The sequence below is a fragment of the Lytechinus pictus genome, chromosome 7, assembly GCF_037042905.1.
Source record: "Lytechinus pictus isolate F3 Inbred chromosome 7, Lp3.0, whole genome shotgun sequence".
NCBI classification, from domain to species: Eukaryota; Metazoa; Echinodermata; class Echinoidea; order Temnopleuroida; family Toxopneustidae; genus Lytechinus; species Lytechinus pictus.
Genome location: NC_087251.1, coordinates 12,695,995 through 12,711,778, shown reverse-complemented (window position 1 = coordinate 12,711,778; position 15,784 = coordinate 12,695,995). Strand labels below are relative to the sequence as shown.

Sequence of the window (15,784 nt, the reverse complement as noted above, 5' to 3'; positions counted from 1 at the left end):
AGAGAGTAACAGTTTTTTTCTGGTATATAAGTGAAAACTTCCTCTCTTCCTCACTCATCGAGGCACACATGCTTGCTCTGTGCACAAAGCCAAGCTCAAGAAACACACTGTTTCATCAAACGGAGATACAGAACCAGAGTGTGAATGGCTGGTTGGAAGTGACAGACGTCACTTAGCAACGCTTAGCAACCCAGTGCAAGAGATTTCCTTCCCCCTGATGATGTCGTCAGAGCCAAGAGCTAGAAAGTGCCTGCCGAATCATTGATAGCCCTGACTTGCTGAAAGTTTGCCCACATTACTCTACAACTTGACAGAGAGTAGCGTCATTGGTCAACTGATAGTCCATCAGTTGTACTTCAAAACCTTAAAGTTGCTCTGCATTTATCACTCTGCCATCCATTGCTGCAGTCTGTCCATCACATTAATTGAGCACCTGTCTTACTTCCACCACTTGTCAGAGACTTCCAGTTCAGTCAACTGCATTGTTCCATCAGAGAATTGAACAACGTACCGATGCAAGGTTGACCTATAGGGGTGCCTTTGGGTTTGAAGATTAGCTCTTGTGTTTCTCTTGGTAACTCTTCATTATGCCATCCAGGACTTTCACTGGACCTGAAACAGTCCCTCCTTCATCTACCTCGTTCATTTCTAATGTGGCAGCCATGAAAAGTCTCTCATTCTCCTCAGAAGTCTATGTTGAGATACTTGTTGGATGTGTTGTCTTCATACTGGTAGGTTATCATTTTTAAAGAAATATTCAGTGTTGTTTACTTCAGGCCTTGGACTGTATGAATTATAACTCTACGTTGCGTCCAACATATTGCTTTTATGCACTTTTGCTTGTTTTTTATGATTTATTTTGTCTTTTTGCAAGATTTCCAAGATTTGACATCTTTGATAATTAGAGTGTTGATTTGTTTTATTTTGGTTGTACATTGCTTGCAATGTTTGAGAGACTACTGTTTTTAAGTAGCAAATATGGTTTAGTTTTGAGCCATCTAACAAATTGTCATTGTGTGTTTTTTTTAAATCTAATATCTTTGTAAAGATTATGTGAAAGAAAGATGTCTTCTGACATAGCAGTATACCAGACTACTGCATGATACATTGAATCATCTCTTTCCCTGCCCCTCCCCACCCACAAGTGACACAGGTTACACACTTCAAGGGGCTTCTATTAGACAAAATAAGATTTGTTCAATTTTGTCAAATTTTATTCCCTTTTAGTATTTAAACTTCATGTGGATCTCAACTCTGGTATTTTTTTGCATGTAGCATTTTCATGAGATTGTTATTTTAAAAATGCATGACATGATAAAATTGATATTTACCTTTTTATTCAATTGATGTAACTTCCTGTGCATGTCATTGAGCCAAGGATATGTATTCATGTCAAACTTCCATTTCCTTATACCCCTTTCATAAACCCAATAAAACCCAATTATGCGGCTAATAGCAGCATAATTTGGTCGTAAAATCAGAGGAGGACAAGAGTTATCCGCATTATTCTGATGCTGCTATTATCCGCATTATTCTGATGCTGCTATTATCCGCATAATAGCGGCATCGGGACAAGATTTTGAGTTTATGAACGTATTTCCAAATAATGCGGATAATTGCCATGGTGCGGTCACAAGGTCACCCTTTTCCAACACAGCCGCATTGGAGGGGTCGTGTCCAGTTGTCATGACGATTATCCGCCTTTTTCAGGACGGGCGCTCGTAAAGATAATGCGGATAATTTTCGGAGTTTGTGAACGCAATTTTTATTGAATTATCCGCATTACTCTTAGGCGGCTAATTGGAGGATAGGTTTTATTGGGTTTATGAAAGGGGTATATGTTTGTTCAATAATGAGAAAGAAATGTTGAAAATAGCTGCAAGCTCACCAAGAAAAATTGTACTCTGATTGATTTTTTCCCCTGTTTGGATACATTCGAGAGACAAAAGGATATCAATTTATTGTGTCAATCACATATTTCAGTCCCAAATTTATAGTCCCGATTAGTGAAATATTGATGCATGATAAGGACCAGTCATAACATATGGAACAAGGGAAAGTCACCCCAAAATTTGAAAAAAGATCCCTCAAGTTGCAAAACAGCCTGTGTACATCTGTTTAAATTGTTATAGTGCAAATTGAAATTATGTTATAAGTTATTTGAAGTAAACTAGCCTCTTTACAAAGTTGCCCCCTCCCCCTCTGTTAAGAACCACTTCCTCTACAAATCATGCTAGTGGAATGCTTAATAAGGGCAAATTTAAGTTTTCATAATTGGTCTTCCTAATTATTTCATACTGGGTTTCAGTGTCTTCCGTTGTTTGGGAGGAAGTCCAGCCCCAACTCTCATTAACACATAACTTCTTTGTCTGTAATTTTCTTAAAGTTATAGAGTTGATTATATATTTCTTTAGTCCATGTGGCTTTTCTAGCATCTGAAACCTGTCTACTAGATCCTGGGCCTGTTGCAAAAAGGTTTGCTTCAAGACATCACTTAAGGTATCAATCACAGGTCCAAAATACATGGTTGTGATTTGTTAAAAATCATTTGATTTTTACAGTTCTTGATAAAGGTAAAGGAAACTACTGCAAAGCAATATACATAATTTCATCTCCCACCATTTGTGTATGGGATGAGAATAGATTGAAATAGTTTTTAATACCAGGGTCGTATTATTTACCACCATTAAATGATACTGAATATTAATTCATTACGTACATATGATTAAAAAAAATACTCTTACAAGTGAAACTAAGCGCCATTTCCAACTTTGCATGAAACTGAGTTGTTTATGTCCTGGATTGAGGGGTTAATAGCCGGAAGTATAAAAATCTTCCTGGGGGCGACTAGTTTTGGTTTTCATTGCGTAGGTTTGCTAATTTTGATATTGTTTTGTGTTTGGATTCTAAAAACATATGTAGAATATAGACAGTAATGTAAGCTCTTGAGTATTTTTTTTTGAGGAGTTCAATTGACTTGTCATTAAATATATATGATAACCATGTAGTAGCAACAACCGTTTCCTTAGCCGTTGTAAACTTGTAACCATAGCATTCATCTGTAAAACCAACCTCTTCGTTAGCTCTGATTTCATTTTGATTTCTTTGCAGATTTATTCCCTTGTTTATACACATAACATTCAATCTCATGCATTGATCGTTGTCTTGATCATGAAAGTTTGATTCTCACTAAAGTTTGAATGGTTTATACATGTATTTGTATTTGCAAGTGGAAATGAGGCTTCATCTTTTCTTTGCGCTGAAGGCAAATGCTGCTTGCCAAATTCATTGAAGCAGATTTTTCTGTCACAGTTCTACAGGATTTGTTATTATCAGCCAGATTAATGGATATCATTCAGGTTGATAACATTTATTGCTTTTTTCTGTTTTAAAGTACCAAGGTATTTTTAGCTTCCATGTTTTTCCCCTTCAGTTCATTTTATTGGTCATTATGTGGACTGAGGTGATTGTAGGATATCAATAAAATTAATGAAATTAATGGTTAATATTTATTTGGTATCTTGACGTGTACTTCTCTTGTTTTATTTGTTCTTACAGGCAAGTTCTTGGAGAAAAATCCGCAACATGGTTCACTGGTCACCCTTTGTCCAATCCTTCAAGAAGAAATATCCCTGGGTTCAATTAGCGGGTCATCAAGGTAAGTTCTCATTACAATTTAGCTGTCTAAGTATATGTTCATATTTTAAAATTGGGCAACAATAAGCATTTTTAATGTTTTCTGAAAACATGGTTTCTTGGGAAGCGTTAGCGCAACATTAATAAACTCAATTTCATGTAAAGAATAATAAAGAACATGTTACAGCTTAGGTTAAACAAAAAAATAATTAGAAAACCCCCATCCAATTCATATTGTTGTATGTAATCATGACTTCTTTTTGGCAATGTGGAATTATTTTGCTACCAGACCAAAACAAATATATCCTCTCTTCCTGTATCTGGAGTATATAACACAAAGGTTTGCGATGGATGGGTTGCAAATATGAAAGAACCCTTCTGATTGGTTTCTGGTCAGTGCTGTGAACAAAATTTGCATGTAACAATGATCTTAATTGGTCATTATCATTTAGCGATTTATTGCTCTTCTGCAATCACAGACTCATATATTAGACACTTTAACCAATAATTTGTATACTTTGAAGACTAGATGCCAAAGGCTCTGTCTGTGAGAGCCAGTGACAGCAAATCTAGTCTCACTACTTCAGACTGTTTAATGCACTTTGTGAATTGCGAGAACCAAGGGTATGTGCCTGCTGACTAATATATTGCAAACTTTGTGTTTTGAACCCCTGGTTTAAGGCTTTCAAAGGTATTGACTCCTCCAACATTGTTTGTATTCAAATATTTGGCTGTAGACTAGAGGTCTTATGTGATTTGATTTGAGGGAAAATGATTGAAAAGAGGAGCAATATTGCAGAAGAATTCAGTATTCAGTGGGTTAACGGTTGTATTCTCCAGGGAGTTACACCCCCAAGAGGTAAATGGTGAGCTATTTCTAATATAGTGAAAAAGCTTGAGCTATTTGTAATCTGCATAATCACGAGTGGGCTAATGTTCCAAAACCGAAAATAAGTTGGTCATTCTGAAAACACGACTTGAAAAAAAAAGGGTTATTGAGGAGGCGGGAAGGGAGATGCGGAGAAAGTGAAATCAGAGCTTTTTCATGATCCTGTTTAAATGTCAAAGCTTTCAAATGTATTTGGAAGTAAACTTTTTGGCTGGTTATTTCAAAATAAGAAAGATACCTCTCGTATTTCTGTACTTCTACAGGGTTCTTTTAAAAAAAATAGTGATAAATGATGATGCTCATTAGTGCTATTGTGCTAAGAATTACAATTGGAACTAAACAAAACAAGAAAATCGATTGCTTTGTTAAAAATAAGTCTTACATAATTCTCTTTTTTGTAGACATTTTTAAATTAACATTTTTCTTTTTAATTTTCATTTATTTATTTTGAAAGCTGACACATTCCATACCTTAATGAGTACTAAAATTGATGACATCTTACATTTTATAATTTGAATGTAGCACCTTACCTTGTTCTTGTTTGTTAATTTGGAAAATGATGGCTTATAGCTTAAAGTTAATGGTCTTGATAATCATGCAATTTTCCACCCTGTTTTGTTTTGGTTTTATTTGTTGTTATGAGGGGATGGACTAAGGTTTCAAGTTATTTTCTTTCATAATGACGTAGACAAGCAGTCCCCTTTTCCTGTAAAATCGTATCATTTTTCGTTTAAAAAAATCTTCCTCATGCAGCTGTTGCGTTGCTGTGATATAGGAAACAAGTGACCGCAATGTGCCAAAAGTTAGCAAGGAAACTCTTGGCCCCTGCGGGCTTAGACCTCAAGATAAATGATGTATAAATATATCCCTATGACATAGATCCTGATTGGTATATAGGTGAGCTATTTTGAGTGGGTGACCTACTGAAAAGTGCTTTTCTTGAGGATAGTATTGAAGGCATACTTGGACTCGACACTACACAATAAAAACTGGTGTTAATCCGTGTGCATACGAGGGCCAACATCCCCACAGTAATCAGTTTACACCAAATTCATGGTGTAAGTTCAACACACTGGTGTGATACTAAAACCTTTGTACACTCTTGATGTTGTGTTTAAACTCTATTTGTAATTATTACACCTTAGGGTATTGTTCTCTGTAGAAACCAACTTGTGTCATAGGGTATAGTTTGCTATAGTCACCATCTGGTGTCATTTTCAACACCTCAGATTTTGCAGTGTTTGACCCGTGCATAAGTGCTGATATAGGACACAGAGAGTGATAGCTGATGAAATATTACGACTTAAAAATTGATTTAAAGACATGTTCAATGCTTACCTCATTCTCAAAGAATTAAAGGGGAAGTTCTCCCTGACAAAAACTTTATTGTACAAATAGCAGAAAAAATAATTAAAATATTGGCGAAGGTTTGAGAAAATCCATCAAAGAATAAAAAAGTTATTAGAACATTTAATTTGTGACGTCGTATGCGAGCAGCATTCCTACGTATTGTATGGTAATAAATCAATGAAATGTCATTTTCTCAGAAAATAGAAAATGGTTTTTACTGTACCTTTCGGTCCTTTGTATATCAATAGACAAATCATTTCACATCCGATCATGAAAAAAATAAAATAAATCATCAGGAACCATTGAAATAATGAAATTCATGCATTTTATATTACATATTCATTTGGGGCAGCTGCTCATTTGTGACATCACAAATCCAAAACTTAAAAATTCTAATAACTTTCTTAATCTTTAATTATTAATTATTTTCATCGGAATTACAATATATCAGAAGTATTTACCCAATATTGTTACCTGATGAGGGGCCCTAGTCTTCATTAATCAGAACCATTTTGTAAGAACTGCAACAAAACAAGTCTCCTCTAACAAACCAATTAATTACATCTTCCCTCTATCTCTCTCCATCATTGACATCTTGACTGCTATTCTGAGAGTAACCATGCACACTTACTTGATTAGCTTGTTGTTTCCCTAGCCCTCTGTTCAGACTAAAAACATATCTTATACCTAACGATGTATAGCTATTTAATGGATATTCAAAATGTATCTGAACGCTGAGTAGTGAAATGTAATATAACAAAGCTAATGACAGAGCATTACTTTGCCATATGAATCAATAGCAACTTACCTTTCTGTGCATCTGAACATATTATGGCAATTAATACAACTGGGCAGGCTTTAGTATTCATGCTTTAGAAATGAGGTCTTGCAGTGAACTGAAAGACATTGGTTAATATTACAGCCCTCAGACTTCTAAAGAGACAATGATGTTCATTGGATACTATGATGAGCAGGGATAGCTTCAGGATGATTGGCTTATTGATTAAATAGGTCTTATATTGTCTGAATTTAACGATTACATACTCATAAACAGCATTTAACATAACTCAAACTCATGTAATAGATGTTTTGGTAAAATTATTCACATTTCACTACATATCAACAAGCACAGTCTACACAGGTACAATGTATTCAGATAGGCAATAACATTAAAATCAATTATGAACATTTTATGAATAAATTATAAATTAACATTTTATTTCATTTACAAGAATGAGAAAACCCCTCTGTAAACAAATTGTGCTTGCAGATGAGCCTTACATGCAGCAACACAATGAAATAATTCATTCATTTCCACAAGTACCCATCTCCATAACCCCTCCTCCGAATTAACATTTGAAAAGAACCAGCTGTTAAAATGTTATTTGTGTAATTGGGAAACAGGATAAAGACTATTTTTTTATATCAGTGATTAAACTTTAATTTGTTTACAACCTTTTTAAGGAAACCAGTACAGCTGTCCCTCTTGAATGAAAATGTGTTTCCTTTTTATCTAATTAATGAAAATTCTTTCATCAGAGCGAAACTTCATCTGTTTAGAGTTAGACTTGATTCATGATTTGCATAAATTTTGGAAATGATAACTTTTACCAGAAAATACATAAGTAAAACTCTGAACTCTTGTGAGAATGTTTTTATCATTAAACTGTGTATCCATGTGTTTCATCATGCACATAGTATATCAGCATTGTAACATTGAATAAACATAGATACAGTAACGTTCAACGCCTGTAATTTTTGTTTTGATGTCTTGTCATATCATGTTCCTAAGATAGTTGATTGATGTTGATCCAGTATGATCATGGAAGCAGGGTTGCGTTAGGGCATGCAGATCAGACACAGACAGACAGGGGCACACATAAGTCAGCACAAACTTTCAAGTGGTCATTCACATCATTGCATATTTTTGTGTCAGTTTGCTTTCAAAATTGCATATTTTTGTGTAAGTTTGCTTTAAAAATTTCATTCACAAATTTCAATTTGCTCAAAAATCTTTTTTCTTACAATGTTATTTATTAGTTAAAAAAAAAAAGACAATTTCAGAGTGTCATTCACACAACACTGTAAAAAAAATTGTTTAATTTTAAGCACATTGATTAATCCTGTCACTCCAACAACTATTATGTTTAACTTTTAAATAAGCTTGCTAAACCTTGAAACAAGTTGTTTATAAAAGTTTAAACATTTGTTAAATTGCGGGCTTAATCATCATGCCCTTTTTTTAGTGAAGAAGATCAAATGAATTATAAAAAATGATGTATTTCATTAAAAAATTAGATCTCCCTGTTGAGTGGAATGTATTTTCCCTTTCCAGAAGCTGTTGTAATATGCTTTTTTTGATAACTCATAGTTATGAGAGTGAAGGAGAAAGCATTCTGATGATACCATTTTCAATTTTACTTTACAAGTTTAAGTGATGTTTTTTATTTGATTTGTAGAATAGTTTAAAAGATGTCCCAGATGTTTTTTATATTCCAATTTTACATATCAATGAATAGATATCAAAATTGTCTCTTTCTACAATGCAGGATGATATCGATCCTGACAATATGACAAGACATTAAGGAAAGTTAAATGTCATCATTATGACGCATTCACACTTGGGCTTCCTGCCTGCCCTTTGAAAAAGTTTTCATTGACATTAGAACCACCCTAATAAGGTGTGTCCACTCTCAATAGTTTGAAAGTTATTGGAAAGTTATGCACTGATTTTAAAAGTTCAAGATGTTAGGAATATTTTGATGAAATAGAAACTGACATCTCTTGAAAATGTGGGTATAGTATCAATCTTTAAATGACAGAAAGTATTTTGAAACTCCTTATTGCATTAACTATTTTAGTTTTCAAAAAATGTAAGTGCTAAGTTATTTGGGGGAAAGAAGCCTGTCGGATGTGACATTTCTTCCAAACGGAAGTTACCTTTCCTACCCGAGCACTCGAGCCTCGGTGATCCATAACATTTTAAAACGGTTACAGAATGCATTAGTAACTTTATCTATAAAAAGATACCATTTTTAATAAGAAATGTTAGATCATAGAATTTTTTAAGATCTAAATTAAAAATATTGTAATGGTGTATGAAGGAAATGATTTTCTCTGGATCTGTTTTTACTTCAAGGGAATTTTTTTTTAATTAAAAGAGAAGCAGTAAAGGTTTGTTGGGTTATGAAATTTACATTGAACCATTATTAAACACCATTTTACAATTTGTTCTATTAGGATCCATGGTTGGAACTGGAAATATCGTAGAACCGAAGATTTCTTCCAATACTGGTCAAGTGAATGATGTTAAATATCTTTTAAACTTTGCTTTATTATGTACATTTTAAATTGAAGTAGAGTGAATAAAAACTATCGAATGAGAAAAAATATTTTGATTTTTAAACATGTTTGTATACAGGTTTGTAAATTTACAGAACTTTATAGAGTTACATATTTCCGGAGACATAGCTCACTCCTTCATCTGATCTTTTGAGGACTTGTTGACATGCTCTTTAAGTATGAGTCAAAAGAGAATTGTTATATGACCTTCTTCTATCCCATCCCTGGTGTCTTGACGTCATTTTCACAGCAGCTATGGGGGCTGCTGCAAATCCGAAACAAATCAGAGTTCAAGAGTTTGGAAAAGGACACAATCAATATGGCATCTAGGACTCTGATCGTGTTTGTCTGCTAAAGTTGGTGCTTTTATTCTTTGGTTTGTAATCTTTACATTAGTGATAGTTAGTGCTGTCAGAATGTGTTATGATTCTAAAAGTTAAGAGCAGTGAACACAACATAAATTGACATAAAGAAGCAATGACATAGTACTGTTCTGAAATTTATTGTATCATGATACAATAAAACTGCAGCAATAATTAATGGTAATAAGTAGGTTATTAATTAGGTATTATTACTACATGAATAATGACAAACAGAAATAACAAATGGCAGAAAACAGGAATAAAAAACACAGGCACATACTATAACGTGGAGGAGCCGTGGTGTAGTGGTTCTGACTCTCGCCTTGTAAACAGAGGGTCGTGTGTTCGAATCCCACCGTGGTCTGGCGTCCTTTGGCAAGGCGTTAATCCACACTTTGCCACTCTCGACCCAGGTGCTAAATGGGTACCCGGTAGGATGTGAAAGTCATTGTAGCTTGTCCAGTACTGTGTGCGCCTCACCGGCGACTGACTGGAATACTCCCCAGGGAGTGGAGGATGTGCACACATTGTGTGCGGGAATGACTGATTGAATCCGATGACCGGGGTAATAATATATCTGTAAAGCGCTTAGACACGTCGTTCCGATGTATTAAGCGCTATATAAAAAACGGATTATTATTATTAACTTATTAATTAACAGAATTACTAGTAAACCTTTTTATTAGCTCATCTTTGACCAACATTATTAATAATTAACCCTTTTTTCATTCGAATAAGTATCGGGTTGGAAGGCAGAAGGTCCCATGCTTAGTGTTTGGTGCAAGTTCGTCAGCAATTGAATCTAGGACCCACTGTTTATGAGGCAACCTTGCAGGTGTTAGAACCACTGAACCATGGGTATGCCCAGTTTTAATGTAAAAAAAGCATTATCTATCAAACTGCAATGAGAATTGGCATATGTACTTGTTTGCACATGCCAATTCAAAATGGACCTCTCAAATATCGTGTTTCAAGAAAACAATTCAGTTGTCGATTCAGTTGTCGCATGAGAGAAAAGAGTCTTCAAACATATTGAGCCTCTACACCAAAGATTATTTCAGACCTTTTAAAGCAGTATGATATTGATGAATTCCCACAAGAACTTGGAAAGAGTGCTTCCTGCCATTGCAATTTCTTCCATGCAATTTGTTCAGTGTGTTGGAAATAATTCCTTCCTCAATTTGCAAGCTTCATTGTCACTCTCAGTTAGTGGACCCAAAGACAAAGCATGACGATAAATGTTTTATGACTTGCTGACGTAAGGAATGGATTAAAACGTAGAAAAGGCGACAAGAATCTTGTCTTTGACGGTAATAGTTTATAGCTCAAAAAAAAAAGAAAGGAGAAGCTTGAATGTCTTTGAGATTTTGATCTTGTGCCTGAATATGTATCCAACCCAGCAGGGATGAAATTTATATTTTCTTAAAACAAGTCAAGCAGTTACCATTGAAGCTATTTTGATATATGAAAATAAAAGTTTCAGGTCTAAATAGGCTTAAGTGATGATTGTAAAAAAAAAGAAATGAAAGACTTACCATTGTTTTGCCTCTCTTACCTGGTAAAGTTCCCTAGGTTTTTTTTTGGGGGGGGTTACATAATTCAATAAATCAAGAAAAGATTACTTGATAGAATAAAAAAAAAATCTGAATGTATTTCTGTATATTTTATCCACAACTTTTTTTTAATGACTACCTGCTTATGCTATACTTATATAGTTGAATTAAGGTCAGAATAAACCAGTTTCTAATTAATACTCAGTCAAGTAACAAGCAACATCCTTCAGTACTGTGTGAACATGGCTCTTTGATAAAGGTAACACTTTTTTTGCACCAAACTTTATGGATCTTTTAGGGATATTGTAGTTTTCCACTCAAAAAGACAAATAGCGAGAATGAATTATCACTCTCATAGACCTACTTTATTTTTCTGTACTATATTGACTATCTAACATTCAAATTGCAACTACTATAAACATTTGTTTTATTAAATTGAACATTAATGCTCATTTAATATTTCATGGTTTACCTTATTTCCCTCAGTAGTGTGAATGGGGTTATTGTTAGCCACCTGTCACACATGAAGGGGTGCACTGCTCGCTGTGGTGACGTTACTACTGTCATCGCCCTGTAGGCTTTGACGTCATCCTGGACCCGCAAGTGAACACCAAACCTGGAGGTCCTGGCCCAGCGATTAAAGTCCCTTAAAATAGCGAGTTATCATCCGATCCTAATAGGCCTAACCGCATACAAGCCAAAATTAGGGACATTGCTAAAATTACTACCTGAATGATGGCAATAATTCTACAAAGAAAATTATCTTTAATTGATTTGAGTGAAACAGCATATTCTTTTTGTGATTTGCATTCTCTGTCATAATGTGTTTCATCAGTTTTTAACTAATTTCAGTTGGAAAAATAGTGGTAACTGAATTGTTATTTTAAGTAATTATATTTTTTTATCTTTTTTGACGATTTCTACACATACAAACTTCTGAGTAAGCACGAGCCATTCAGATTTGGTTAATATTGTTAGCTTGACAGACCTTAATGCAAATGTAAATGCATTTTACCCCCTACATTTTTCCCTTTTTCTCCATATCTTCATCAATTATTCAATGGTTTTTCAAACTTTTCTTTTTGTAAGATTTCCCCCTTTATTCTCAAGCAAGTTTGGTGATTTTTTTTATTATTCTTTCAAAACACATCCTTGCCTGAAGGAAATATGCATTAAAAACCTCAAACATGGCGGAAAATTGCTTGATAGAGACATCAAAACTGCCATTATCGAAAGCCATTAGAAAGTGTATTCACACCGACTTAATCTTAAAAAATATCTGTAAATTACAAGAGTTTTTAATAGACCTCAAAATAATGTACCTGATAATTATTTTGCACATCGACACCTGCCCATACCAGAATCATATTTCTACAAAGAAGAATTATGTTCATCCTGTCTCATCTCTCTGATGTGATAAAAGTTCTTGAAATTTGTTTTTGAAAACTGGTGCCCTTAGAAAAATCCTGTGAAAATTCACTAATTTTGGAAAGCTCCTACTGTTAGGCAAGTATTTTCTTGGGGATATTACAAGTACTTACTTTTCAAGTAGGCTAAATATATGCATTGACAGTTTGGAAATGTATTCCAGATTAAAAAAATTACAGGTATATTTCGTGATAGGGATGGTGTAAATACCCCATCTCGCCTGCCTCAATTTTCCCTGCTCTTTTTGCTTCCCTTTTGGCTAGGATATTAAGGTGGTTTATTTGCATTACGGGTGGGATGTAAAATATCATTACGAAGACTCATTAGATCCATCGTAATCTTCGCTTTGAGAAAAGAACTCAAAGAAGATACAGAGAAATATAGACAGCTTCGTAATTGCTTTCTCAAGGCAATGATCATCTGCTGTATTGTCATGTACTATGCTTGATGGTAATTACAGTCCCTGAAGCAGATTTATTTTTTCCCCTTCCAAATCCATGCCACTATCTTTGCAGTTTACCTGGAAAAATATTCTGTAGAATTATAGTACCACCATTGCATTTTTTTGTGAGAAATTCACTGATATTATCATGAACCAAGATTTTTTTTTTTTTTTGATGAAGAAATCAATAAGCAGCGTACTGAATTAGAGCAATGTGGACTGGAATTACATAATTATCTTCTTTGTAAATGATTGACATTTTCCAAAGCATTTTGCTGATCAATATTGAATGCTCTGTATCACTATCAGTCAGTCTGTTTATGATATGACAGTATAATGTATCCAAGCAACCTTTTCCAATGCCAGTTAACGTAAATCCCTAGTACTGTATTCAGATAACTCTGTTCCCTTTCCAATTTTCTGAAAGATTTGTGCATCTATGTATCCTTGTATTCCAAACTCAATTATTTTCTGACATTTTTGCTGATTAGGAAGCATTAGTGTATCTATCCATTATAATGACTGCTCAGAGAGCCTATTATCAAAATTGCAAGGTGCAGTTTATTCTTCAATGTCTGTTGCAGAGTCAAAATGTTCTTTGGTAGAAGTGTGATATCAATTACTATTGCCCTTTAAGTAAAATAGTAACTACTAAGCTCTTTTGGCTCTTTTCAGGCAAAGTGTATGGACCTTTTTCAGGGTGCGTTTATCCGCCACTTTTTTACCCTAGAATCATGATCTGAATCATGATTCAAATCATGATTCTGCAGAATCACGATTGCGTTTAGTCGAAATTGAATATAATCATGATTAGAATCACAAACATGAAACACGAAAAAAGGGGCGTTTGGAAAGACGTTTCTGCAGAATCACGTACGAAAATGTTCGAATAAACGATATCGTGATTTGAATCATGATTCTATGACCTCACTGTTGTGTCGGGCTACTTTCGGTTTGACTCTTGCCTAGTTCAAGGCGCAGTATGTTCATGAATATGTACTACGCATGCATTTCTTGTCATGTTCAAGCTCTGTGTTGGTCATCGCATCGTCCACTACTTTTCATTTTTTGGTCATGTCTTCAACTTCAAGTTCTAGTAAATGAATTAACTGGACACACAATGATCTCAGTTGTTGAGTATACAGTATCAATACTAAATTGGATCTACGCTGAAATTCACTTCCGAACACCATTTTGGATAAACTAACAAGATGAATAGAAGCATATGGACCCTATATGATAGAAGTAAACAAAATGAGGTATAGACTGAATTCTGGAAGCAAAAGATTTTTCGAGAGCCGAAACATGTGCGAAAAACTTCCTCTGTCAAACTGCGCACTAGTGATGCGCACTGGAATGGTCCGAATCCGAGGAGAAACAGCATTGGAATGAAGGTCGTCTAAACGCTGATTCTGTGATATTGTGATTCATGTTTGTGTTTTGAATCATGATTCAAATCATGATTCAAATCATGATTCTGGCTTGAGGTCGCATAAACGCAGCCTAAGTCTGTTAGGTTGGTTCTCTGATATTCTTTTTCAATAGAATTTTGTGATTGAAAACACTGAAAACTTCACTTGAAATTTGATTGGATTTATTTGATTTAATACATCCAAATTTATCTATAGTATTATATACCAAACTCAGAACATGATGTATTATAAGAAAAGTGTAAGGTGATGTTAAAAAATACAGATAATTGACTGAAATAGCAACATTAACATTAGGATCCAAGTGTATATTCAATCTTACAAATTTATTGTTTATAGTCCCCTATGAAGAGAAATCATATTAGTGAATTAAAAAATATCTTAGTATACTGGGTCAGTATTCTTAAGACCTTAGAGGGATGGTCCAGGCTGGAGATATTTATATCTCAATAAATAGAGTAAGATTTACAGAGCAAAATGATGAAAATTTGATCAAAATCTGATAACAAATAACAAAGTTATTGAATTTTAAAGATTTGCATTATTCCGGTGAAACAGTTCTAGGCATGTCTGCATGAATATTCATTAGGTGGGCTGATGATGTCATATCCCCACTTGTTCTTTTGTATTGTATCATATGAAATTAGATTAAGTTTATTCAAAACTTTTCTACCAAGAACTAAAACAATTGGATTGACTACTGATTAAGTGCATTAGTTATTTATTGCCGCAACTTATTACATCATAATGGAGACTCATCATTTAATACACATGTATGAAAAAATGAAACATTTATGATTTCATGTAATAACATAAGAAAAAGGAAAGTGGGAATGTGTGACATCAGCCCACCTAATGTATATTCATGACTATGTGCATATAACTGTTTCACAAAATATTGATAAACTTTAAAATTCAATAACTTTGGTATTTGTTATCCGATTTTGATGAAATCTTCAGCATTTTGCTCTGTGAATTTTACTCTTATTTATTTAGATATAAATATTTTTTAGCCCAAACTGTCCCTTTAACATGCTAGTTAAACACTGGCCAAGGTACAAACTGCACACTCAGCCTAGTAAGGGTTTAGGAGTAAAACCCTAGACATTCCCTAAAATTATTTCTTACAGGCCTGGATGTATTCATCAAAGATCTTAACTTATTTTTTTCTATTTTTTAATCATTCTGCAGGTAACTTTAAAGCTGGTGAATATGGTACAATCCTCAAGAAATACTGCCCTAAGGAACAGACTGCGTTGAGTTCATTAATGTCAGACGTTCTAAGACCGTATATACCAGAATACAAAGGAATTGTAGAGAGGAATTCAGAAAGTATCCTTTAATGACAAAAT

At 34.2% G+C, this 15,784-nt stretch overlaps 1 protein-coding gene across 1 annotated transcript in view; it reads left to right on the top strand.

Moving 5' to 3' along the window:
* The first annotated feature begins 587 nt into the window (after positions 1–587).
* LOC129265495 (inositol-trisphosphate 3-kinase B-like) overlaps positions 588–15,784 on the top strand; it is a 34,058-nt gene continuing 18,861 nt past the window's right edge. The window contains exons 1-3 of the mRNA XM_064101367.1: positions 588–731; positions 3,559–3,658; positions 15,624–15,764. Of these exons, the coding sequence (XP_063957437.1) occupies positions 588–731; positions 3,559–3,658; positions 15,624–15,764 (385 nt within the window). The remainder of the gene's footprint in view (positions 732–3,558; positions 3,659–15,623; positions 15,765–15,784) is intronic.